The 26354-nt window shown below is 47.4% G+C and overlaps 1 protein-coding gene across 3 annotated transcripts in view; it reads left to right on the top strand.

Moving 5' to 3' along the window:
* The window catches only part of acvr2ba (activin A receptor type 2Ba), a 184531-nt gene that overhangs the window by 34825 nt on the left and 123352 nt on the right, over nt 1-26354 (top strand). The window contains exon 1 of one of the 3 annotated variants that reach the window (XM_038798485.1): nt 17136-17361. The exons of the other annotated variants lie outside the window; for them this stretch is intronic. Within the exon in view, the coding sequence (XP_038654413.1) occupies nt 17199-17361 (163 nt within the window). The 5' untranslated portion in view covers nt 17136-17198. Of the gene's footprint in view, nt 1-17135; nt 17362-26354 lie in introns of those variants that run through there. 3 annotated transcript variants of the gene reach the window in all.

Genomic DNA, 26354 nt, shown 5'->3' with positions numbered 1-26354 from the left:
TAATGGTGAACGGAGGCCGTAACAATGCCTGAAAGAGTGGTAAAGGCGGGAGCCCTCAACATTTAAGATGACCACTTGAAACTCTATAACATACAAGGCTATGGACCACGTACTGGAAAATGGGATTAGAGTAGATAGGGTCTTGATGGCCGGTGCAGACATGATGGGCTGAAGGGCCTCTTTCTGTGCTGTAAAAACTCTACGACTCTTAATTTAAGCAACAGTTTTATAATCTCCTGAAACCATTATTCTCTGCCTTGATATATCCGCCTGTGGCGTGACGGCGAGGAACTAGCAACAATTTTATTTGAAGTGCTTTGACAGAATCCCGAGGTTTTCTCTCGGTCATGAAGAAACATTTGGTTTGAAGTGACCCAAAGTGGAGGGAAAGAGAAACAAACTAACATTACGAGTCTGGATGACTCTTTGTCAGAGTAAAGGTTGGAAATGGTCAGTGAGCCTGGCAGCAGATGTGGCAAGAGGAACGGCGTTAATGCTTCAGGGCTGTGGCTGGAGCACGTCAGAGGTATAACCGGTTTTAATCAGTTGCTCAGTATTACAGAACTTGAATATTACTAAAAAAGAGAAACCCTTGCTGAAGCTTTTTGAATGGTACTCATCAGGACAAAGGGCGAGAATGCCAAATTTCAAACAACGGCAACAATTGACACGGTAGGAGAAAAGTGTGTTGATTGGTTCGCAAGTTGACTCTGACAGGTCAAAGTGTCACCATGGAGAAAGCAGCGGGGACAATAAGCTTCTGGGTAATTTAAAAAGGGGCAAGACTTGAACATCACCTTTTTGTTCACAAAGGACTGGTCCCTGCACGTAACGTGAATGAATCACGATAGTCATTGGCGCTCAGAAGCTTGGGGAGCTTCCCCCATTCAAATCCTCTCTCCTTGTGCCCTGATGTGACCATCAATTCACGGAACACGATTGGAAGTAAACTGTGGTTTTAATAGTCTTACAACTGAGCCTGCCTGCGACTTGAAGAACTGAGGGCAGGCTCACACGGCTGCAGCACTTTATACTTCCGGTAGTGGGAGGGGCCATGGGCGGAGCCAAGGGTGGAGTCCTGCACAAGCTCCTCATCTCCCCCTATGGGCAGAGCTGCGCAACGGCTCACAGACAGAGCCCACAAGGATATAATGCTATACATTACAATACAGTGTGAATTACAATACAGTATGAATTCATCACATGCCCCCATTACGACAGAAACCTAGAATACTTTGGTTCAGGAATGGTCGTCTTTATTTTAATGACACCTTCACCACCACAGATGAAGTTTAAATCGATCTCCCGTTTAAAAATAATTCTTTCATGGGATGTGGGTGTCACTGGTGAGGCTGATATTTACTGTCCGTAAGCCCAATAGACCATAAGAAATAGGAGCAGGAGGAGGCCATTCAGCCCTTCGAGCCTGCTTCGCTATTTAGTAAGATCTCTGATAACTTTTAATTCCCTACTGGTCAAAAACCTATTGATCTCGGCCTTAAAAATGTTCAAGGCCTTGGCCGCCACAGCTTCCTGGGTAAAGAATCACCACTCGGAGAGAAAAGGATTTCTTCCTCAATTTCATCTTGAATTAGCACCCCGTTGTTCTGCGACTTGTACACCTCTGGTCCGACACTCGCCATGAAGGGAAACATCCTCCCAACATTTACCCTGTCTGAACTTCAAAGAATCTCACCCCAGCTTGTCTGATCACTCAAAAACTTTGCATTTACACCATTTGCATTCTTGAATTTGAATTATTGGAATTGTTAAAAATGCAAATAAGAACTTTGAATTGAGTGTCTCAAGTTGTCATCCTGAGCAATTCTGGTGTTTTAATTCAGGGCTTGACCACCAGTGAAGGAAATGCGTTTTTTAAAAAAAAATGTTATTGCCAAAAATCATATTTTTAAAACTAAACCCTCTGGAAAATTGTAAACAGGATTTTAACCCAGTGACAGTGAGGGAGCGGTGATATATTTCCAAGTCAGAGTGGCGAGTGACTTGGTCAGAGGTTTGGAAGATGCTGCATAAGGAGCCTTGGTGAGTTCCTGTAAAGCATCTTATAGATGGTGTACACGGCTGCCACTGTTTGTCGGTGGAGGGTTTGAACGTTTGTGGAAGGGTTAACAATGCAGCGGGCTGCTTCATCCTGGATGGTGTCGAGCTTCTTGAGTTGTTGGAGCTGCACTCTTCCAGGCAAGTGGAGAGTATTTCTCACACTCCTGACTTGTACCGTGTAGGTGGTGGACAGACTGTGAGAAGGGGTCATGAAGTGAGTTACTCACTGCAGAATTCTCAGCCTTTACACAGCTCTGGCAGCTATAGCTCTGGCTAATTCAGTTCAGTTTCTGGTTAATGGTAACCTCCCAGGATGTTGATAGGGGGGGGGGGGGCGGGGGTGGAATTCAGCAGTGGTAATACTTGAACCTTGAGTGGGCAAGAGACTTTGTTGGTGTCGGAGAGGGTGCGCAAATCTCAACACAAACCCCTCTACCCGACTCTTGAAACACCATCTGAGGGCGGGACGGTAGCACAGTGGTTAGCACAGTCGCTTCACAGCTCCAGGGCCCCAGGTTTGATTCCCGGCTTGGGTCACTGTCTGTGCGGAGTCTGCACGTTCTCCCCGTGTCAGCGTGGGTTTCCTCCGGGTGCTCCGGTTTCCTCCTACAGTCCGAAGATGTGCAGGTTAGGTGGATTGGCCATGATAAATTGCCCTTAGTGTCCACAAAAAAATGTTAAATGGGGGTTACTGGGTTACGGGGATAGGGTAGATACGTGGGCTTCAGTAGGTTGCTCTTTGTGAGGGCTGGTGCAAACACAATGGGCCGAATGGCCTCCTTCTGCACTGTAGATTCTATGATCTGCCCCCTGTGTGGCAAAGTCTGCAGTCGCGCATTGGACTTTTATCAACCACCCACCAAACTGGAGTGTAAGCGAGTCATCCTCTATCCCTGAGGTACTGCCGAGGAAGAAAGCTGGCAGACCGACAGACTCTAATGATTAGGCTGAAAGCGCACATCTTGTTCCCAGTAGAGCAGCAGGTCTGATGATTTCTGCAGTTGTTGAGCGGGGTATCGAGTTACCACCCAGCCTGCCATTGGCTAGTTGTCCTGTGCAGCTGCCTTTGGGTTTACGTTTGCAAGTGTTGCCACTTTCCCCCTGTGACGTTCTGAGCTTTGCATTGGGACGTGCTGTAAAACCACAGTGCAAGCCCGTGCAATGTCCCCACTTTAAACCCGTGTCTTGTTTTTGTTTAACCGTCTCTTGCATCTACCTCAATCTCGACTCTGGGGCTTTTGTTTTCCACAGAACTTGAGGAGAGAGGCCACGGTTGGCTTCGATGACGAGGCAAATCATTTTCAAATTCCCCCTGCAATTCTGGCCCTTTGCCCATGGCTGAGCCTCCTCACTCCGCTGTTGGTGGCTGTGCTTCCTGTTGCACTCTGTCCCGGGCTCTGGAATTCTCTCCCTCAACTCTCTGCCTCTCTGCTGTCCTTTTAAGACGTGCACGAAACGTACCTGACCAATCACACGTTCGGTCCCCTCGCCTAATATAATGCCTTGCGTGGTTTGGTATGAAATTCTGTTTGCTAATGCACTTGTGACGGGCGTTTGGGACGTTTTGCCACATTAACGGTGCTGTACAGGTGCTGACTGTTGGTCAATCTGTTAAGTGGGAGGTTTATTCTCGCTTGGGTGTAATTCACTGGTACCCAGCCACATGAGGGTGTTAAGGATCTCCCCGGGCAACGTGCTGTGCTCTTTACATAACGTTGCATTAATCTACATTAGAAGTTGTTTGTTCTAAATCAATGAATCAATTGTTTAAGCTCATTGAAGGCTCTTCGCCCTCCCCCACCATCTGGCACTACTCTCGCTCCTGTTCCTCAGCAGAACTACCTTTACAGAGGACTCAGAGTGTGTGTGCACGCATATGTCTGTCGGTGTGCTTTCACTTAGATTTCCCAGTGCCAATTACTGAGTTGTCTTGATGCAAAAAATAAACTTTTATTCGGATGTGTTATTCAATAAATCAGCACCTGTAGACTCATTGCCTATTTTAATCTTCCAGATTTTGCTTTCCCCTCTCGGTTCCTTTTACATTGAGTTTCTATGCTTGGCAGCGCAGCGCCAGAATGCACCACTGCTGCCCAATGCCACAGAGCCACATGTGGCTAATTGGGAATCCAGATGTGGCTAATTGCATTTCTGATTAGTAGCAAAAAAAAAAAATGAGTACTGGACTCTTGTTGAGCATATGCCCGATCCCTGTAGTCGTTTGCATGACATGTGTGTGCGAACTTTAACTTCATTGTGCATTTGTTGGTAAAATGGTCAAGGGAATGTAGAATGTTTGTGTGCGTAAATTTACAAGTATGAATGTATTCAGGGGCATGGTAGCATTGTGGTAATGTTCCTGGACTTGTAGTCGGAGCAGGGTAAGGCACCTCGGCCCCTCGAGCCTGTTTCTGTTCATATGAGACATGCGATCAAATCCCAGCAGAGCAGCTGTAAATTCAATAGCATCCAGAAAAAAATAAAAGGCTAAAGCTTTAGTAAAAGTGAGCATGGATTGGCCATATTGTCGTAAAAACCCATTTGGTGTTCTCGTGTCCTTTGTTTAAGGAAGGAAATCCGTCATCCTTAACTGGTTGGGATTACACATGACTCCTGACCCACAGCTATGTGGTGGATGTTAACTATCCTTCGAATCGGCCGAGCAAACTGCTCGGTTACAGGGTTGTCGCGGCTGATGCAGGTAGCATGGCAGGTTTATTTCCCTCAGTTGTCCATCCAATTTCCTAGTTACCTTGAAACGCCACAGTGGTTAAAGAGGGTCACCTCACTACCACCTTCTCCAGGGCAAATAGGGTTGAAGAATAAACGTCAATAATGGGCCGCATCCACAGAATAGAATTCGACCCATTGAGTTTGCACTGACCCTCTGAAAGAGCACCACTTCCCCCATTGTATCCCCGTAACCCCACCTAACCTTTTGGGCACTAAGGGGTAATTCAGCTTGGCCAATCCACCTAACCGGCATAGCTTTGGACTGTGGGAGGAAACCGGAGCACCCTGAGGAAACCCAACGCAGACACGGGGAGAACGTGCAAACTTCACACAGTCACCTGAGGTCGGAATCGAACCCGGGACCCTGGCGCTGTGAGGCAGCTGTGTTAACCACTGTGCCACAGTGTTGCCATGAAGGAATATAAGACAGTGCGCCCGTGGCTGCCCAGTGGTTTGCTGGTAATACTGGAGTTGACCACAGTGCCTTATCAGGTTGTGCTGAGGGTTTGCCACTCTCATGGGAATCGGTCGCTCTCCATTGTGCTGCCATTGGTTTTGCTCTGTTTCTGCTTTGTGTTTTCCACAACAACTTTCCTTTGGCTACATTTTCTCTTGTACATTAGTGAGGTCAGGCCACCAATGATCGTATTGAATGGCGGCGCAGGCTCAAGGGGCAGCGTGGCCTTCTCCTCCTATCTCCTAATCCAAAGGTTAAGGCTGTTTATTGGTTTGTGTTTGGCTGTTACCGAGCATGTTTTAAAATGTTTCGTATATATTGAGTGGTACTGACTGCCCTTGCAAGGCAGTGCTGGATTCCTCATAGTGTGTTGGCACTCGCAAGCCTTGGCAACCCAAATACAACCACCAGGGTCATCATCCCGAGAATTTCAATTACTCTAGAATTCCCCTAATGCCATTCTGGCATGGAGGGGGACTGCTGTGTATTCCCTAAAATTTCCACCCCTCTGTTTGGAATATTTAAGAATACTTGAGCTTCTTTTTAAACTCTTTCATCGGATGTGGGCATTGCACATCCTTTAACCTGAGTGGTTTACGTGGCCATTTCAGAGGGCACTTAAGTGTCAGCCACATTGCTGTGGGTGCAGAGTCGCACGTAGGCAGATTTCCTTCCCGAAAGAACACCCGTGAATCAGATGGGTTTTTATAACGATCGATAATAGTTGTCATGGTCTCCGAGACCAGCTTTATATCGCCCGGCTTACTAATTACATCAGCTGCCATTGGCGGGATTTGAACCGGTGTCCCCAGAGCTTTCACCTGGGTCTCTGGATTTACCAGTCCAGTGAAATTACCGCCATGTCACCACCTCCCCTTGATGAACATCTTTGTTCACCCGTGGATCTGCATTGGGATTTGAGAACTTTCAAGGAAATCCAAGAATATAGTTCCGATTTCCTCCTCCTATGCTTGTCGAGTAGAAACCTAAAATTTTCATTTTCAACACCCGCGCTATCACTATTGATGCGGCATGAGAAATTCAAGTTGGAGGGAGGGAACTGAGTTACTGGCATCTATTTGATAGGAATGGAGAATTTTACAGCCCGCAGTCTGTTTGGCCCATCTTCATTGTGTTAGCTCTCCCAAGAGCTATCTGCACCGCCTGTTGACTACATACGTTCCCTGGATGCTTTGGATTCTTGAAGTGTATTTGTTGTACATTGTGCATGAAATTATATAAATCAGCGATGGAGCTTATGGCAGATCAGTGGAAGTGGACATGAGGTTGTATTTAATTCACATGCTGCATATTTCTTTCAGAAGCCATTTAAAATGCGTTTTATGAACATACAAATGTACGAATTAGGAGCAGGGGTAGGCTATTCGGCCTCTCCAGCTTTCTCTGTCATTCAATAGGATCCAGGCTGATCTGATTGTGGCCATATCTCTACATCCCAACTACCCCAAGGACCTTTGACCCCCTTGTTAGTCAGAAATGTAGCTACCTCTGCCTTAAAAAGACTCACCCGACGAAGGAGCTGCGCTCCGAAAGCTAGTGATTCCAGACAAACCTGTTGGACTTTAACCTGGTTGTAAGACTTCTTACTGTGCCCGCCCCAGTCCAACGCCAGCATCTCCACATCATTAAAAATATTCATTGACCCTGCCTCTCTGAGGAAGCCATGATGTGGAGATGCCGGCGTCAGGAGATGCCATTCACCTGAAGAAGGAGCCGTGCTCCGAAAGCTCGTGTTTGAAACAAACCTGTTGGACTTTAACCTGGTGTTGTAAGACTTCTCTGAGGAAGAGAATTCCAAAGGTTCATGACCCTCTTCTTCTTCCTCCTCCGTCTTAAATGGGAGACCCTATATTTTTAAACTCCGTCCCCAGGTTCTGCTTTCCACAGGAGCTTCATTGCAGTGTTAATGTCAGCCTACTTGTGACAATAAAGATTATTATTGTTGTCTCTCCCAGAAGGGAAAATATACTTTCAACATCCACCCTGCCGAGTCCCCTCAGGGTCTTGCGTGCTTCAATAAGTGGTGTCTGAGAAATACTTGTGTTCTGTTAGTCAAGAAGATCAGAGGATCCATTTACCTGAAAACAATTGGAACGGACGTTAACAGATACTTTGGTTTAAAACCAGGCCTGGTGGTTACCAAGGCACCACAGGTTGGAGGTCAACCTCTTGAGCTGTGCAGAAGGAAATACAAAATGGCAGCCCTGTATCCATTGGCCTGAACACAAAGCAGTGACGTCTGCTACATTGGCTGTAAAGCACTTCGGGTCATCTTGAAGTTTTGAAAGGCCGATATCAGTGATGGGCAAACTAGGCTAATGAGTCAGACACATAGAATACCATAGAATCCCTACAGTGCAGAAGGGGACCACTCGGCCAATCCAGTCTGCACCGACCCTCTGAAACAGCTCCCTCCCTAGGCCCACTCCTCTTCCCTGTCCCCATAACCCCACCTAACTTGCACATCTTTGGATTGTGGGAGGAAACCGGAGCACCCGGAGGAAACCCACGCAGACACGGGGAGAACGTGCAGACTTGGCACAGACAGTGACCCAAGGGTGGGATTGACCCTGTGTCCCTGGTGCCGTGCAGCATCATTGCTGACAGACCATTTAACAGTGAATGTAGAAAACACTTCCCACTCTAGTGGTAGTTTGGATCTCTCATCGCCAGTCAGTGCCAGATCTTTAATTTTAACTCTGAGGTTGATAGATTCCTGTTATCCAAAGGTATTGGGGGATGTGGGACAAAGGCGGATTCATGGAGTCAGGTTGTAGATTGGCCACGATCTCGCAGGACGCCAGGTTAAATGGCCGACCGTTCTGCTACTCGCTCGTCTGATGTGCAAGCTGGACTGTGTGTGGTTTGGGGCGGGGTCGTGATACGTGGGTGAATTATATAATTTAGGTGCTTGGCCTTTACTGTGTTTTTTTTAAAATCTGGGTTTGACACCTTGCATGGGGCTGCTGCAGAAACTCGCGCTTCACCGAGAGATAACTGAACGCAGCTGCCGAGCACAATTTCATATAGTTCAAGCTTTCAGGAGAAAGACGAGTCAAGTGTGAAATAAAAGGTGCCTGCCTGCTTTTGTTTTCCTATTGAGCTGTTGTGCCATCACCTCTTACTGTGACAGGCTAATCGTTTTCCAGATAAATTCCTAAGGCAGGAGATTTGCATTGACCGTGCTTTGTTTATGTAGTGGGACTTTGATTATCTACACTTCCCCGCGTCCCCACGTTTGATTATCCACTGGAATGTTGAAGGGATTTTAGGTTTTTGGATTGAGGTGGGTGAATCAGAGTGGGTTGGTGGGGAGGGGGTGTGGGGGGCGGGGTGGGCTGGTAGGGGGGCGGGTTCGTAGGGAGGAGGGTGTGGGGCAGGTTGGTTGGGGGGCTGCAGTCTGGACTTTTTTTTAATAAAAGGCTACAAAAGAGAGTTATTTAAATTGAAAAGTAATTTGGGGATTCTGAACCTTCTGCTAAGTACTCTTATTTTTCTTGAAGCATTGTTTCAATTTGTGAGGGAGACTGGCGGTGTTCAGAGCAGGATGTACTCTGCTGCCTCAATTGATGTGATCCCATCCCTTATTTCTCAGCTGCTAGGCTGGAGCAGGCCATTCTGCCCTTTGAAAATACTTCACCATTCAGTAAGGTTGTGACTCCACCTCGCTGCACTATTCTCATATCCCTTAATTCCCTTCAATGTGTCAACAACCTCTTGCCTGGAAAGTATGCTCAATGACTGAGCTTCTCTACAGTCCTGCGACCTAGAGGGTTCCACAGGTCAGCAACCCTTTCGGGTGAAGAGATTTTTCCTCGCCTCACTTGAATGGCCGACACCCTATTCCGAGACTGTGACTTCGTATTCTAGGTACTGCAGTCGGGTGAAACGTTCGCTTTGCAGCTACGCCCCTCGGGACCCTCAGGAATTTTCATGTTTCAGTTGCCCCTCGTTCATCTGAACTCCAGGGAACGTGGACCGAGTTTGCTCATTCTCTTCTCGGGAACCAGTGGTCAAAACGGCGCACGGTTGTCCAGGTGCCATCTCGGTACAATCTCACCAATACCCCTTAGAGCAAGAGTTCAGTGCTCCAATCCAAAAGCCAAGTTGGACCCACATTTGTTGAGCCTCGCCTGACTAGTTTGAGACTAGCAATCGCAAAAGAAAGAAGTTAGTTTCCGTGAGGCCAATCAGATTAACTTTGACAGGAAGAGTCCTGAGTTTCCGGCTTTCCTTTTCCAGAAGGCACTCCCACGATTCCTCTGTTGTACTTAATCCTGCGATCGAGGAAACTAGGGAAGGGAGATCAGGATTTCTGGGATAGAAAAACAGACCTCGAAAGCTGTAGATTTCATCGTGGCCTCTTTGCCCTCTTCTTTGATTGTCGGCATGTGCGCGCGCCGGCATCGGCATGTGGGGTGCCAATCCAGGGGGCAGATTTGCCTTGAAGGTGTCGATCTTTTTGAGTTAGTGGGGTTGCGTATGTGAACCCCGAGAATATTGGCTGTTTTTCTCCGATCTCTGTGGTGCCCTCGATCTAAAATCGTTGTGACGATCCTTCACCAATGGCCCTGGGGCAACCGTTCTTGGACCATCCGAAACAAGCCCATTGATCTCCCACCTCCCGCTTGATGTCGCTCAGACTTTCAATGTGTTAAATTGATGCACGCTATATAAATAATGTATTGGCAACTGCTCTCTTGTAGGGTTCCTTTGTGGCTTTTAAATCAAATTAATATTTTACCAATGGAGCCCAAAGATCACTGGTAAACATTTGCTTTCCTGTTGCGTAATGTGGCGCCCTGCCACATTGCTCACGTGTCGAGAGGCACTAGCTACCCAAGGTTTTCTGTTGTTCTTTGGAAGTTTGAGGCCTTTATCGAAAATGGATTTTTATCAGTGTGTGTAATGCAAGCAGCTTCTGAGGGAACACCCATTCTCTCTCTTAACCTGCCCCTGTTTACATAGCAGTGGCCTAACAGGCGAGAATATATTTATCCGTGTCAGTGCGAGCTGCAGTTTTGTGGGCTTCAAAATTGGAAGAGCAGCATTGGAGAACTGTGGGGCTCAGTGGTACCTTGGATAACACTGCAGACGGTGCCATTCAAGAGGGCTGCCACAGTCCGAGGCCCCTTGCCAAGCCACCCGCCATCGTGACTTGGAAATATATCACCATTCCTTTACTGTCGCTGGGTCAAAATCCTGAAACTCCCTCCCAAAACAGCATTGTGGGCGTACCTACACCTCACGGATGGCAATGATTCAAGAAGGCAGTTCACCACCACCTTCTCGAGGGCAATTAAGGATAGGCAGTAAATGCTGGCCTAGCCAGCAATGTTCACACTCTGAACAAAGACAAAGAACAAAGAAAAGTACAGCACAGGAACAGGCCCTTCGGCCCTCCAAGCCCGTGCTGACCCGCTGCCCGTCTAAACTAAAATCTTCTGCACCTCCGGCGCCCGTATCCCTCTATTCCCATTCTATTCATGTATTTGTCAAGATGTTCTTTAAACGTCACTATTGTCCCTGCTTCCACCACCTCCTCCGGCAGCGAGTTCCAGACACCCACTACGCTCTGTGTTTAAAAACAAAGCCTGCCTCGTATATCTCTAAACCTCGCACCTTAAACCTATGCCCCCCAGTAATTGACCCCTCTACCCTGGGAAAAAGCCCCTGACTATCCACTCTGACTATGCCCCTCATAATTTTGTAGACCTCTATCAGGTCGCCCCTCAACCTCCATCGTTCCAGTGAGAACAAACCGAGTTTATTCAACCTCTCCTCATAGCTAATGCCCTCCATACCAGGCAACATCCTGGTAAATCTCTTCTGCACCCTCTCTAAAGCCTCCACATCCTTCTGATAGTGTAGCGACCAGAATTGAACACTATACTCCAAGTGTGGCCTAACTAAGGTTCTATACAGCTGCAACATGACTTGCCAATTTTTATACTCTGCCCCGGCCAATGAAGGCAAGCATGTCGTATGCCTTCTTGACTACCTTCTCCACCTGTGTTGCCCCTTTCAGTGACCTGTGGACCTGTACATCTAGATCTCTCTGACTGTCAATACGCTTGAGGGTTCGACTGTGAAAATCGTTTTTAATAAAACTACCAAGGGTGCTGGCTCAAGTTAAGTTTGGCATGATTAAACAAAACAAAACATTTCTATACTGTCTTACAAATCATAGGACATCTCAGAGCGCCTTGTGGCCACAAGTCATGCTGAAGTGTCTTCTCACACACAGCAAACTCCCACAAACACTGGCTGAATCAGCTGCTGTGAGTAATATAGGTTGAGGGATAACTCCCCATACCGCCAAATGGTGTCTTGGATTAACATATTTGCAGCATGGTAGCACAGTGGTAACACTGTTGCTTTACAATGCGAGGGTCCCAGGTTCGATTCCCGGCTTGGGTAACTGCCTGTGCGGAGTCTGCATGTTCTCCGTGTCTGTGTGGGTTTCCTCCGGTCGCTATGGTTTCCTCCCACAAGTCCCGAAAGACGTGCTGTTAGGTGAATTGGACATTCTAAATTCTCCCTCCGTGTACCCGAACAGGCGCCGGAATGTGGCGACTAGGGGCTTTTCACAGTCACTTCATTGCAGTGTTAATGTAAGCCTACTTGTGACAGTAAAGATTATTATTAAGAGACATCAGCTCTGTCAGGTGCGAATACTACATTGCAAGGGGCTGGTTTAGCTCACTCAGCTAAATCGCTGGCTTTTAAAGCAGGCCAGCAGCACGGTTCGATTCCCGTACCAGCCTCCCCGGACAGGCGCCGGAATGTGGCGACTAGGGGCTTTTCACAGTAACTTCATTGAAGCCTACTCGTGACAATAAGCGATTTTCATTTTTTTTTCATGTGGGAGAGAGGTTTCTGTTCAGTATTTCAGTGTATGTGGAAGTAACCAGCAAGACCAGCATTTATTGCCCATCCCTAATTGCCCTTGGGGTCGTGGTGGTCAGCTGACTTCTTGAACCACTGCCACAAATATAAAACGTAATATATAACAGTTCATCACGGACGTTCTGTATACAATTCTGTTCACCCCATTTCAGAAAGGATATAATTGCTCCGGAATGTGTGAGGAGGAGATTTTCCACATTGTTGCCAGGGCTTGAAAGTTGCAGCTATGAGGGATGGGCTGGGGTTGTTTTCATTAGAACAGAGGAGGCTAAGGGGTGAGCTAATTGAGGTGTACCTAATTATGAGGGGGCTAGATAGGAAAGACCTATTCCCCCTTGCTGAGGGGTCAATTACCAGAGAAGCATATATTTAAGGTGATTGTTAGAAGGATTAAGAGGGTACATGAGGGCAAATTGTTTTCAGCCAGAGAATGGTGACGCCTGGACTTGGCTGCCTATGTTGACAGTTGAAGCTGAAATGCTGAACCCATTTAAAAGGTACCTGGATCTGCATCTGAAGAGCTGTAACTGGCAAGGCCACGGACCAGGTGCTGGGAAATGGGATTAAAATGAACGGCTAATTTGTTTTTCTCTGTACTGGCCAAAAAGAGAAAGATGGGCTGAATGGCCTCTTTCTGCACCGGAACATTCTATGGTTCAGTAATTAGGGAGGGAGTTCCAGGACTTTGACCCAGTGACCATGAAGGCATAACAATATTTTCTCAAGTCAGGATGGTATGTGGCTCGGAGGGAAACTGGTGTTTTGTTTTATTCGTTCATGGGACACGGGCGTTGCAGGGTGTGCCAGCATTTATTGCCCATCCCTAATTGCCCTTGAGGGGGCAGTTAAGAGTCAACCACATTGGAGTGGGTCTGGAGTCACGTGTAGGCCAGACCCTACACGGCAGATTTCCTTCCCTAAAGGACATTCGTGAACCAGATGGGGTTAGACTTTATAATATTTTATTGAGTTTAAATTCTATTACCTGCCATGGTGGGATTCGAACCCGGGTCCCCAGATCATTATCCTGAGTCTCTGGATTACTAGTCCAGTGACAATACCACTATGCCACCGCCTCCCCACCTGCTGCCCATGCGTCTCCGTGGTTGTGGTTGTAGCTTTGGGAGGTGCTGCTGAAGGATCCTTGGTGAGTTTCTGCAGTGCATCTTGTAGATGGTCCACACGGCTGCCACTGTGCTTTGGTACTGGAGGGAGTGAATGTTTAAGGAGGTGGTTTTTGGGCCACTCAAGTGGGCTGCTTTGTCCTGGATGGCGTCGAGCTTATTGAGTGTTGTTGGAGCTGCACTCATCCAGGCAAGTGGAGAGTATTCCATTACACTCCTGACTTGTGTCTTGTGAATGGTGGACAGGCTTTGGGAAGGCGAGTTTCTTCCTGCGGAAAAGGCTCAGCCTTTGACCTGTTCAAGCTCAGTTTTTAATTTGTTCGTGGGATGTGTGTGTTGCTGGCTAGGCCAGCATTTGTTGCCCATGAGAAGAGTGAGCTGCCTTTTTGAACTGCTGAAACCCATGGTGGTGTCAGTACTCCCACTGTGCTGTTAGGGAGGGAGTTCCAAGATTTTAATCCAGCGACAGTGAAGGAAGTCTCTTTTGGTCAACGGTAACAGCCGGGATGTTGATGGCGGGGCGGGGGAAGTTCAGCAATGGTCGTGCCATTGAATCACAAGGGGAGATGGTTGTTTAAGAACCAGATCCTACAAATCTTGCCTATGTGAAGAACTGCTTGTACATCCTGGTTCCAAGGCACCTTGTGGAATTGCTGTGTTTTACAGAAAAGAGGTGTGATTTTTAAGTTTGAAAGTTAGGTTGGGGGGGGGGGGGGGTGGGAGGTGGGGTGGGGGGGGGGGGGGGGGTGGCGGCGGTGGTGGAGGAGCATGAGTGGTGGTCTCAAGGCAACAAACTTGTATTTGGTTTTTTGGTTTGGCTGGTATTTCCAGTGCTCCAGATTGGTCTGATTTACTGGTGTTTGTCAAGCTCAGTGGGATTTTCGGCAATCATGCTATTTAAAAAAATTACTACCCAATTATGATTAAGATGTCACGAGTTAAATTATTGTGTCTGGAATCTCGAGAGCTTTCTGGCTCACTGACAGCAACGTAGCACATTAACTATAAACCCTGTACAAATAGAAGGCACTTAAAAAAATATATATATAATTTTAGAGTACCCAATTCATTTTTTCCAATTAAGGGGCAATTTAGCCTGGCCAATCCACCTAGCCTGCACATCTTTTGGGTTGTGGGGGCGAAACCCACGCAAACACGGGGAGAATGTGCAAACTCCACACGGACAGTGACGTAGAGTCGGGATCGAACCTGGGACTTCGGCGCCATGAGGCCGCAGTGCTTTATCCACTGAGCCACCGTGCTGCCTAATCAAAGGCACTTTTCATGAAGCCTTAATAACTAGCAGTAACCTGACATACGATTGGTAACTGGACTTGGTTCTACCCCGGGGCTGCACCATCTGACACGGACGATACATTGGAGTAAATCCACTGCCCTCAATTTGTTCAGATTGCAACTGTAGGCATCTTAACCATTTAGCTTGTCATAGCTACTTGAAAATTGTCAAAGAACTGCAAACTGCAAAGTCAATATTTGCCCTCCGTCCCACCTCCCATCTTTTTACATCCCACGTTAAATATATTAGATATTAATCCTCTACAAGCTCTACCTCACCCTGCTGCCAAACTGGCACCAAATTCTGTACCCCTTTTATCCCTGAGCTCCCTGACCTGTACTGGGCCAGCAATGCCTCAATTGGGGAAAAAAGATTCACCTTCCTCGTCTTGGTTATCTCCATCCCACCCCACACAATCCTCCCAAGATATCTGCGCTCCGCTGATTGCGGACACCCAGGTTTACCCATGTTTATAGCTGCCTGGGTCCTGAGCTGTGGGTGGCACAGTGGTCTGCACTGCTGCCTCAGTGTCAGGGGCCTGGGTGCAATTCCAGCCTTGGGTGACTGTGTGGAGTTTGCACTTTCTCCCCGTGTCTGCGTGGGTTTCCTTCCACAACCCAAAGATATGCAGATTAGGTGGGGCTACGGGGTTATGGTGGGCCAGGTTCTGAGAGGTTACAGGGTTATGGGGATGCAGCGGGGGAGTGAGCCGGTGCGGACTCGATGGGTCGAATGGCCTCCTTCTGCACGGTAGGGATTCTATGACTCTGGCGCACCCCCCCCCCTAAACCCCTCCACCTTGTTTTCCTCGTTCAACACGCTCCTGCTTACCTGACCTACTATCTCCTTGTGTGACTGTGTCGTGGATTATGGTTGTTTATGCCCTTGTGAAGTACTTTAGGATGTATAACCTCTATTTGTAGCCAGGGAAACAGGCCATTCGGCCCAGCCAATTGATGTCCGCGTTTCCCTTCCAACGTGAGAAAATAGTTACAATTGCATTTATCTACCTCCCCCTCCCCCGCTAGTTTCCCTATTCCTTGCCTCTGAATCGGAAGGTTTCAGATTCAAATCCTGTTCGATATCTGTCCCTCAATTAACGTTGCAAAGAAACTAATTATTCGGTCACAATTTCATTGTTACTTGTGGGATCTTGCTGTGCACCAATTAGCTGACTCGTTTCCTGCATTGCGGGAACTGTACTTCAAAAAAAGTGCTTCACTGGCTGTGAAACGCTTTGGGATGGCCAGTGGCTGTGAAGAGCGCTGTCGAAATACAAGTCTTTCTTCTGCCCTTTATTCCTTCAAACCCTTCTGCCTGTCTGGACTAATCTCGAATCTTGGTCCTCGTTCCTGCCTTAACTCTGGAAGTGAATTTTGTCGCCTCACACGACTCGCTTGCATGAAGAAATTACCGTCCTGCCTTCTCCAAGTCTCTTGCGCTTAATTTTGCACATCCGATCTTCGGTCTGCTTCTATCACTCCGTGTTTTTTGTGTGTTTGTCACGCATTAAGCAGCACCTTTGGTTGGCCTCCTGCTGTGCTTGGCTCAAGGCCCTGAAGCTCCATTAGTTTCAGCTAAAGACACTCGCGGATTAATAATTTAATGCTTGCAAATCCTAAGACTTTCTCTTCCAGAGTGATCACTTCTGCAGAAGCCTCTGGTTAAATATACAAATGTCTCTGTTCAAGAATTTGCCCAGAATTTCACTCCTAACATAGATAAACGACGAGTACGCGCGCAAGCACTCAGCTCTCCAGTGCTAGCTGGTTCCTCATTGGGAACTTTCTGGAGCTTCTGGGGAAGCCATCTTGGGAGCAGTGAAGCTCACCAGAATGGATTTCAATTTTCACATTTGGCGCAACTGTAGCTCAAGTCCGTAGCACCCCCCGCCTGTGAATCAGGACATTGTGGTTCCCACTCCGGGACTTGAGCACGAAAGTCAAACGTTAACGCGCCTGATGTAGTACCGAGGGAGTGCCAACACTGTCAGGAGGCGCTGTTGTTTGGCAGAGATGCTAAACCACTGCCCCCTCGGGTGGGTGCGAGAGATCTCACTGGACTAACCCGAAGAGTAGCTGAGGGGTTATCCTTGCTGTCACGGCCAATTTCCCAACATAATAGCAGAATATCTGGTTATGGGAGCTTGCTGGGTGCAAATTGGCTGCTACGTTTCCTACACGACGCCAGCTTAACTTCAGAAAGTACTTCATTGGCTGTAAAATGCCTTGCGAGGTCTGGTATAAGAGTTCCCTTGTGTTTTACAGAACCTAAGAGTGTAATGTGTGAACTCTTCCTAAGGTAACTTTGAAAGGAAAAGAAACTAATCGATCATCTGCAGCTACAGTTAGTACAAGTACAGTACGAGAGCTGAACACATAACGTAGTGGACAAGGGGGGAGGGGGGGGGGGGGGGCAAAACTGCGAGTTAATCTTCTGTCACGTGTTCTTCTAACCGTTTACCCCGGCAGCTGCTTTTGTTTATGCCTATAAGAGCCACTGCTGAATGAGTCTGAACAGGAAAGAATGATGTGGCTGTAAGAGTCCCATTACTCACGTTTGGAGGAACGCTCTGAAGGAAGTCCTGAATTTAACGATGTTTAGATTTAGTCAGAACCTTTGGTGCCAGTTTTTGCGAAGGCTGCTTAGTAAGGCAAGCAGGTCACAAATCAGTTTGAAGTGTAGATCTTGCGACCATCACTATAAAATCAGAGATTTCAAACAGATAGACAGTAAAGATAACGAGCTGTTCGCCCGTGGTAAGTGCAGAGATTTATTTATCTAAGTGTAAAATGTGAGGAATCGAGCTTTATTTATCTACACTTCAGTGGGAAGGGCAATATTGTTTATTTTTGTTGGATCCAAAGCAAAGAAAATATTTCACCGTCTTGCAGAATGTTTCCTTCCCAACTTTTTGATGGGAGATGTGAACCTACCCCCTCCCTGACATCCACACCCGAGCATGTTTTTTTTTTCTCTCCTCACCGTTGCAACCCAGGGGTTTATTTTGAAAATGCCCGTTAACTTCTCGCACCAGTGCCGCCTTTTATTGTCCGTGTTCCCGCTGATCAAATAATTAGGGTGTAAAGAGTGTCTGTGTAAATATTTTCTTGAAATGATCATTCCTGTCAATGGGTGTGTACAGAGCTCTGGTTATTAATAATGTGTTTATACTGCTGCTGGAAAAGATAACTTGGCTTGCACAGATGGGCAAAGCCATCTTTCTGACTGGAATGGGGGTGGGGGTGGGGGGGGGGGGGGGGGGCAGTGGGGGTGAGAGGTGAAAGTTGGTTTGAATTTAATTACAGCTGTCGCCCCATCTGCACAAAAGGCCTTTTTCGGCTTGTGACTTGTTGGCTTGTGACTTGCGGCAGTACCCTGCCGCATCACTGGCGAAACATGTGGCGCTATCGGTGTGTCCGTGTATATGAACTAAGCCATTATTCAGGCTTGACAGCTTCCTGCATGGAGTTCCTCACTGTCCTGTGATGTGCCCCGGTACCTTTTTTTAAAAAAAAAAATTAATAATATTTCATGGCTTTGTTGCCCACCTCTTGAGCTGAGTGGGTTTTTCAGCGGGCACTTCAGATTCAGCCTCATGGCTGTGGGTCTGGAGTCACACATTGGACAGACCGGCTAAGGGCGGCAGATTGCCTTCCTGCCCGCAAGGGTACGAGCGAACCAGATGGGTTTGTGTGACAGTCGTTACTGAGACTTGTCTCGGGATTGGTAGCCCGGTGACATTGCCAGTACCCTGCCGCATCAGCCCTGCTGAAGCATCGGCCAGTGTCTCAGCGGGAAAATGGTGTCTCCCCCAACTCTCGAGACTGGCGACCTTCGCTAGGTCGTGGTGCAGTCCCGAACTCCTGAGCAATCCCCCTTGGGTTCCCAACTGTGACTAAAGGGAGGCAGTGGTGTAGTGGTATTGTCACTGGACTAGTTAACCAGAGACCCAGAGTAATGCTCTGGGGATCCAGATTCGAAACCCACCACTGCAGATGGTGAAATTTGAATTCGATAAAAATCTGCAATTAAAAGTAAAACGATGACCATGAAACCATTGCCGATTGTTGTACAAACCCATCTGGTTCACTAATGTCCTTTAGGGCAGAAAATCTGCCGTCCTTACCCGGTCTGGCCAACATGTGACTCCAGACCCACAGCAATTTGGTTGACTTGTAAATGACCACCTCGGGCAATTTGGGATGGGCAATACATGCTGGCGCACCATGCGACGTCCACGTCCCATGCAAAAAAAAAAAACCCCTAAATGCATTAATCTCCCCCCACCCACCACACATTCAATATGTTTATATCTGGTAAAGAGAAATGTTAAGAAAATGGCAAAAGAGAACAATTTTTCTTAATGTCCCAATGGTTTTTCTCCAGGGTTGCACACAGCAGTATTTTGGAGATTGATCTTCAATTCCAAAGAGACACCAGGCCAGTTTTTGGAGGATTGGCAACTCAACTGTCCCTCGTGTAAATGAAACCGTTTTTCTGGACTGTAAACGATAGGGTGGGGCATCATGCATTCTTGGAGAAGCCTAACCAAGCTCCCCTCTGGAACAACACCCCCCTGACGCACACGCCGGTGGGTTGATCCGTGCAGGCACCCCCTGTACTTGGCCTGAGAGGAACAGTTTTCCAGAGAATTATATTTCCTTGTGTTGGGAAGGAATGGGGGGGGGGGGGGGGGGGGGGTTTCCCGGCCCTTCCTGCCGGTGAGATGTTCCAGCCCCGTCAAAGGTGCCCCCTCCCCAGCGCGGCAGGTTGCATGGCAGCAACGTTGGCCATGACGAGCGGGGGGGGGGGGGGGGGGGGAGAGAGAGAGAGAGAGACTGGAATGGAAAATCGCGGCCTAGGTCTCGGCCTTGCCATTCTTCACTGCTAGTGCAAAGGGCTATTCACTAAAAGTTAAATTCAAACAACCGGATAATTTTTCATCCAAAGCAGAGTTAGAATAATGTTTAGAATTATTCATTCCTTCGGAGTAATATTTATATTTAATGATTGAAGCATCCTGCCTCCTGAAATATATATTCCAAAAGACTCGGCCCTGAAGTAGCGAGGGTTTTGTGTCCTTCGGAATTTATGGCTTAATGGTGCAAAATTCCTGTCTGCAAAATATTGAGTGGTGATGATGTGAAAACATTCTGTTGAGTTGACAAAACTGGCACCCAACTCACTTTTAAAACACAAAATTGTCAATCATTACTTGTGGCCACACAGGCTCAAGATTATATATGTCCGCACCCTAGCAGGGTCCTGTCAGTGGCTGCTCTCTTCCTCCTGAACATTAATGTGATGAGAGTTTACCTTTGGGCTGATATTCCGGCTCATTCCTTTCAAGTGAGATCCTGCGCCTGGGTTAGTTATAGAGCTAATTTGTACACCGACAACAGCAACATTGTCTGGAATGAGTTGCAGTTTGGTTTGCTCAATGGGATTAACTGCTTCGTCGTGGCTGTCACAGTTGTTTTGGTGCCGCTGCCCCCCCCCCCCCCCCCCCCCCCTCTACACAAGACCCCATGGGAATTGGGCAAAACGCAACAGTGGAAAAGATGTTGGCTGTGGCTCAGTTCATAGCCCACTGGGCTCCGGGTTGTGGTGATGGGTTGGAGCCCCACTCCTCGAGGTTTGAGCACACTGTTGAGGCTGCTACTCCAGTGCAGCACTGATGGAATGCTGCACTATTGTATGCGCCGTCTTTTGGATGGGACTGAGGCCTCTTCTTTTTTTTATTCGTTCATGCGACGTGGGCATCGCAGGCTGTTCCAGTATTTATTGCCCATTCCTAATTGCCCTTGAGGGGCAGTTTAAGAGTCCGCCACATTGCTGTGGGGTCTGCAGTCACATAAAGGCCAGACCAGGTAAGGAAGGTCTAAAGGACATTAGTGAACCAGATGAGCTTTTATGACATTCACCAGATATTTATTGAGTTTAATTTCACCATCTGCAGTGGTGGGATTTGAACCTGGAACCCCAGAGCAGTACTCTCAGTCTCTGGATTACGAGTCCAGTGACAATACCACTGTGCCACCACCTCTTGTTGGATATAAAAGATCCCATGGCCCTCCTGATTAAAGCGAGTAGGCAAGCTCTGCCGGTATCCTGGCCGGTACTTATGTTTGAAGTGCAACTTAACATCTGAGCTCCAGGACAGTGTTACTTGGTGATGGGGGGTCGCCAAAGATGGACTCGGGAGCCCCCTGGAGTTTTCCAGGTAAGGATTGCGCAGCGATTGCCCAGGAAGTGTAAATGTCCGATAAGCACTTACGCTGGGAACCATCGGAAAATGGTGATTTTGAGATTACAAACATCAGATGATTAAGATTGTGTTACATCAGTAGTTACTGTACTGACCCCTTGGGCTACTGCGGCCAATTTCAAGCCCACGTTGACCCGGAGTCGCAACATACTTGAAATTAATAAATCTGAAGAAAAACACCCAAAGCCTTTGGCCCTTAGCTGCCCAGTAATTACAGTCACCAGGTTTGTAAATGTAAACGCAATTAAGTTTATTGATAACAATAACTACAATTAAATATGCAGTAAATACAACAGGTTAACTATTACCCAATTCCTAACCCCCCCCTCCACTTAAACTCGGCCCTAATATATAAAATGCGCTCGCGCGCGCACAAGACAGACAAACACAGACGGGAGAAGAGGTAGTAAAAATAATGAATGTAGAAAGTTAAGTCTTTTGTTTCAGATGGTTGTTTCTACCACACCTTCAATTTAGGCTTTCATTTCAAGGTTTTCACTGTAGATTCATGCAGTTTTTCTGGAGAAGGGCCAGAGAGAGCAGGTCCTTTCCTCCAAGCACCCAGGACTCCCAGTAGTTTTTCCCCTAAAGAATTAAAACTGTGTGTAGCTTCTGGGTAAGTATTGTACAGACTCTCACTGCTGACTACTGCCCCCCCCCCCTCCCCCCTCCCACCCCGAAGGCCCTGGGACCACGTTGTACTGTGAAGTTCCCACTCAGGCTGTGTTGGAAGGTTGGGTGAGGCAAGATTATTGAAAATTCCAAAAATAAGGAAGTCCAAGGGGATTGGACTCTGCTACTCGATGGTAGTTCAGATACATCTCTAATTCAGAGTATGCAAATGTTTATCTCGTTGCTGTTTGTGGGAGATTGCTGTGTACAAAATGGCCATGGTTTTTCCTACTTTCCAGCAGTGACTATACTTGGGGAAAAAAAATACTTAATTGGTTGTCGAGTGCTTTTGCCTACCCTGAAATCATGGAAGGCGTGAATCAAGTTCTGCCTTTAAATCTCACACGTAATATGTCCCCCCCCCCTTTCCCCCCCCAGTAGTTTTAGTCTGACCAAAACTCTAGATTTGGTGTTAGACGGTTTCGGGTATACATTTAAAGGAGAATAGCCAAATAATTCAATGGCCTGACAGCCCGTGTACCGAGGGGTCTGAAAGGTTCAATTGGCTGATTTCTGGGATGAAGGGAGTGTCTTCCAAGGAATGGTTGAGCCTCTGCTCATTGGGAGTTTAGAAGAATGGGAGGTGATCTCATTGAAACAAATAGGATTCTTTGTGGGGGGGGGGGGGGATTTTGGCAAGGGTGGATGCTGACAAGTTGTTTCCCCTCATGGGGGAAATCAAGAGCCGGCAGCACGGTTTCAAAAGAAGGCGCCTCCCTCGAAGATGAGGAGGAATTTGTGTTCTCCGAAGGTTGTTGGCCTGCGGATTCTCTCCCACAGAGAGCAGTGGAGGATGGGGTCACGGAATGTACTCACAGGTTGGCCTTCAGGGGAGTCCCGGGTTTGGGTGGGCAGGCAGGAAAGTGGAGCGCAGGATCTCATTGAATAGCAGAGCGGGTTCGATGGTCCAATTGGCCCACTCCTGCTCCTGCATCTGATGATCTTCTGAAGCAAGAATTGTGAGACAAGCTCTGCCTCATGTGTATCTCAGACTGGCTCCATTTGTTCAACATACTCGGCATCTTCGGTCATTTGGCCACCTTGTCTTCCAGTGTCATTAATATTGAAGCTAAAGAGAACAGATATCCACATTCATACGCATTTTCCAAGCCACCAAAGAACAGAGCTCATCATAGTGCCCTTATTGTTACTGGGCTGTGTGAGGGCCACCAACAAGAAGCGGTGACCTGCCTCACTGTGAGTCGCGGTGTCTGAGACTAGTGTCCGGAATTTAACTGTGATTGTAAATCCTGTTTCGATTTTTGGTCCCTCCTGATGGTGAGATGTGTAAACATAAACTTTCACTTTTCCGAGTCTGTCTGCCTGGTTCCTCGGTGGGAAAGGAAGTCGGCGTTGCCGACGGGCATAGAATCATAGAATTTACAGTACAGAAGGAGGCCATTCGGACCATCGAGTCTGCACCGGCCGTTACAAAGAGCACCTTACTCAAGCCCACATCTCTACTCTATCCCAGTAACCCCCATTTAACCTTTTTGTCCACATAAGGGCAATTTAGCATGGACACTCCACCTAACCGGCGCATCTATGGACTGTGGGAGGAAACTGGAGCACCCGGAGGAAACCCTTCGAGGTAGCTGAACTCACTGGTTTTCGGAGGCGATCTGAAAACGTGCGGAATAGTTCCTGTAAAGTAAAATCGGACCATGCTGGAAACGCTCGGCAAGCTCGGGCAGCGTCTGTTTCGCCCTTCACAGTTGGTGAGCTTTTGGCAGAGTTAGAAGGTACCACGCTGCTGTTTGTGGAATCTTGCTGTGCATACATTTACTAAGTTTCCTACGTAATGTTCTCCCAGTTCCTCTTTTAAAAAAAAAAATCCAGGCACGTTAAAATGTCCCAGGGAAGAAGGAAAGCTTTGAAGCTTGTAGAAAATATGCGGGAGATGTGGGGAGGAGTGATCCGTGAGGGCCTGAAAAGCAGCAAACTACACACTTGAAGCTAACAGCAGAGCGATTGATGCTGATTAGCCGGGGGATTCGGATTATCAGTTACCACTTGCAGGAGAGGATTTTCGATTCTGCGTCTCCTAAACCCCCCCCCCCCCCCCCCCCCCCCCCCCCAAACTCCCTGAGCTTCAGCTGACTGCAGTAACTGCGGGTGGAGAATTTGTGAAGATGGGCAGTAATGCGTGGTTTCTTCCTTTCGATCCTTGTGAAAATGTGAAACACGTACACAAAATCCCATGTTGAATGAAAATTCAGATTTCCAAGGAAGGCGGTGTGGGTTTAAATCTCCCTCCCGTGTCGGGGATGGGAACATAGCGGTGACGTTACTAGACCAGTGACCCAGAGACTGAGCTAATGTTTTGCAAACATGGGTTTGAACCCCAACACAGCAGCTGGGAGAATTCCAATTCAATTAATTATTTTTCTGAAATTCTTCCATGGGTCTGGGCGTCACTCGCAAGGCCCTTGAACTGAATGGCTTGCTGGGCCAGAAGGGCGTTAATAATCAACAACATCGCTCTAGGTCTGGAGTCATAAGTAGGCCAGACCAGGTAAGGATGGCAGATTTCTTTCACTAAAGAATATTTAGTGAACCGTTGATGAATATTTCATGGTCAGCATTACTGAGATTAGTTTTCACCTTTTGTGTGTGATTTAGTTAATGGAATTCATTAATTGAATTAAATTCCGCTGACTGCCATGGTGGGATTTGAACTTGTGTCCTCAGAGCTGGTTCTCCGGGTTACTAGTCCAACAACATTACCACTACACCACTGTCTACCCTGAATTAAGGACATAAGGCTAGCATCATTGATGGTACCCGGGAATCAAATGGATTGTTGTGTTAGAAAAAAATGTTCATCTGTTTCAAGTCTCTGGAAAGGAAATCTGCATAAACACACCTTACCTGGTCTGGCCTACTTGTGACGCCAGACTGGCTGACCCTCTGAAATGATGTAGCAAGCCATTCCATTGTACAAAACCAGAAAGAAACAAAAAGACTTGCATTTATATAGCGCCTTTCAATGCCACCGTATACCCATAGCAGCACTTCACAGCCAATGTGCTACTTTCGAAGTGTAGTCACTATTATAATATAGGAATGCTCAGCAGCTGATTTGCACACAGCAAGATCCCACGAGCAGCAATTAATGATAATAATCTTTATTGTCACAAGTAGGCTTACATTAACACTGCAATGAAGTTACTGTGAAAATCCCCGAGGCCCCACATTCTGGCGCCTGTTCGGGTACACTGATGAAGAATTCAGAATTTCCAAATTACCTCACAGCACGTCTTTCGGGACTTGTGGGAGGAAACTGGAGCACCCGGAGGAAACCCACACGGACACAGGGAGAACGTGCAGACTCCGCACAGACAGTGACCCAAGCCGGGAATCGAACCTGGGACTCTGGAGCTATGAAGCGACAGTGCTACCCACTGTGCTACCGTGCCGCCCATTCAATAACAAGTTACAGTAGTCAGTTTTTTGATCTTGCCAATTGTGGGACATCTAGGACACGGTAGAGAGCACTCTTGCTTGCTTTGTTCTGAGTGGTGCTGTGAGACTTTGTCCATCTGCTGCTAAACTTGGTTTAATGGCTCTTTGGAAAGGCTTCAGATGTGCAGCACTGAGGTACCAGGCCAGGTTATGTATTCAGTTCTGCGGACTGGGGCCTGAACTGCTGACTCAAGACTCTCCCAGGAGCCAAGGCTGACGTGGTTTTTACAAAAAAAGGGAAGGGTTCTGTGGCTGAAACTGTCACACTATGATTGTTTTAAAGGAGTATATCTATTTCACAAATGTTAGCATGACCGCTGAACACGAGACTTTTTCCACTAATGTGATTAATATCTGAGTTTAACGCCACTTCATCTGCCTCCTTCATAGTTCATGCACAGAATAATTGGTTTTGTCGAATGTGAAGGGGGATACTTTAAAGAAGAAATTAGGAGACACTGGCAGGCAAAATAAATGAAAATCGCCAGATGTTTTATAAGTACATGAAAGGCAAGAGGGTAACGAGGGAAAGAGTAGGGCCCATTGTGGACCAGTGCGGCAATCTGTGTGTGGCGTCGGAAGATGTAGGTGAGGTATTAAATGAGTATTTTGCACTTGTGCTCACTATGAAGAAACAGATGTGGGTGTGATAGGCAGTGATATAATTGAACAGATTAGCCTCGAGAAGGGGGAGGTGTTCGTGGTTTTAGTGGATAAATCCCCAGACCCACATACTGTGGTGTAAGGCAAGAGAGGAGATTGCAGGGGATGGGGGTATGGTTAGTAAGTTCGCAGATAACGCTTCAGAGCAATGAAGAATGAAATGAAATGAAAATCGCTTATTGTCAAAAGTAGGCTTCAAATGAAGTTACTGTGAAAAGCCCCTCGTCGCCACATTCAGGCGCCTGATCGGGGAGGCTGGTACGGGAATTGAACCATGCTGCTGGCCTGCCTTGGTCTGCTTTCAAAGCCAGCTATTTAGCCCTGTGCTAAACCAGCCCCTGGTTCACTCGGATGGTCCCCGGTATGGAGGAACCGTCTTATGAGCAACGATTAAACAGGTTAAAACTCTACTCATTGGACCTTAGAAGGATGAGAGGTGATTTCATTGTGGTCGACACAGGATGGGCTGAATGGCCTCATTCTGTACTGCGAGTTTATATTATTAATGTGACCGCCTTCCCACTATATTAATAGCTGTGAATATTGCTGAAAAGTGGAATATGTCACCTTTTTCATTTTGCGCCCATCAGGACAAACTCAAGAGTGCCAAATTTCAGAGGGTCACAACAATTTGTACTGCAGGAGGAAAAAAGGTGCTGATGGTTCAGTTGCATGCCGGCA

The sequence above is a fragment of the Scyliorhinus canicula genome, chromosome 5 (assembly GCF_902713615.1).
Source record: "Scyliorhinus canicula chromosome 5, sScyCan1.1, whole genome shotgun sequence".
Lineage (NCBI taxonomy): Eukaryota > Metazoa > Chordata > Chondrichthyes > Carcharhiniformes > Scyliorhinidae > Scyliorhinus > Scyliorhinus canicula.
This window is presented reverse-complemented; position numbering and strand designations above follow the sequence as displayed.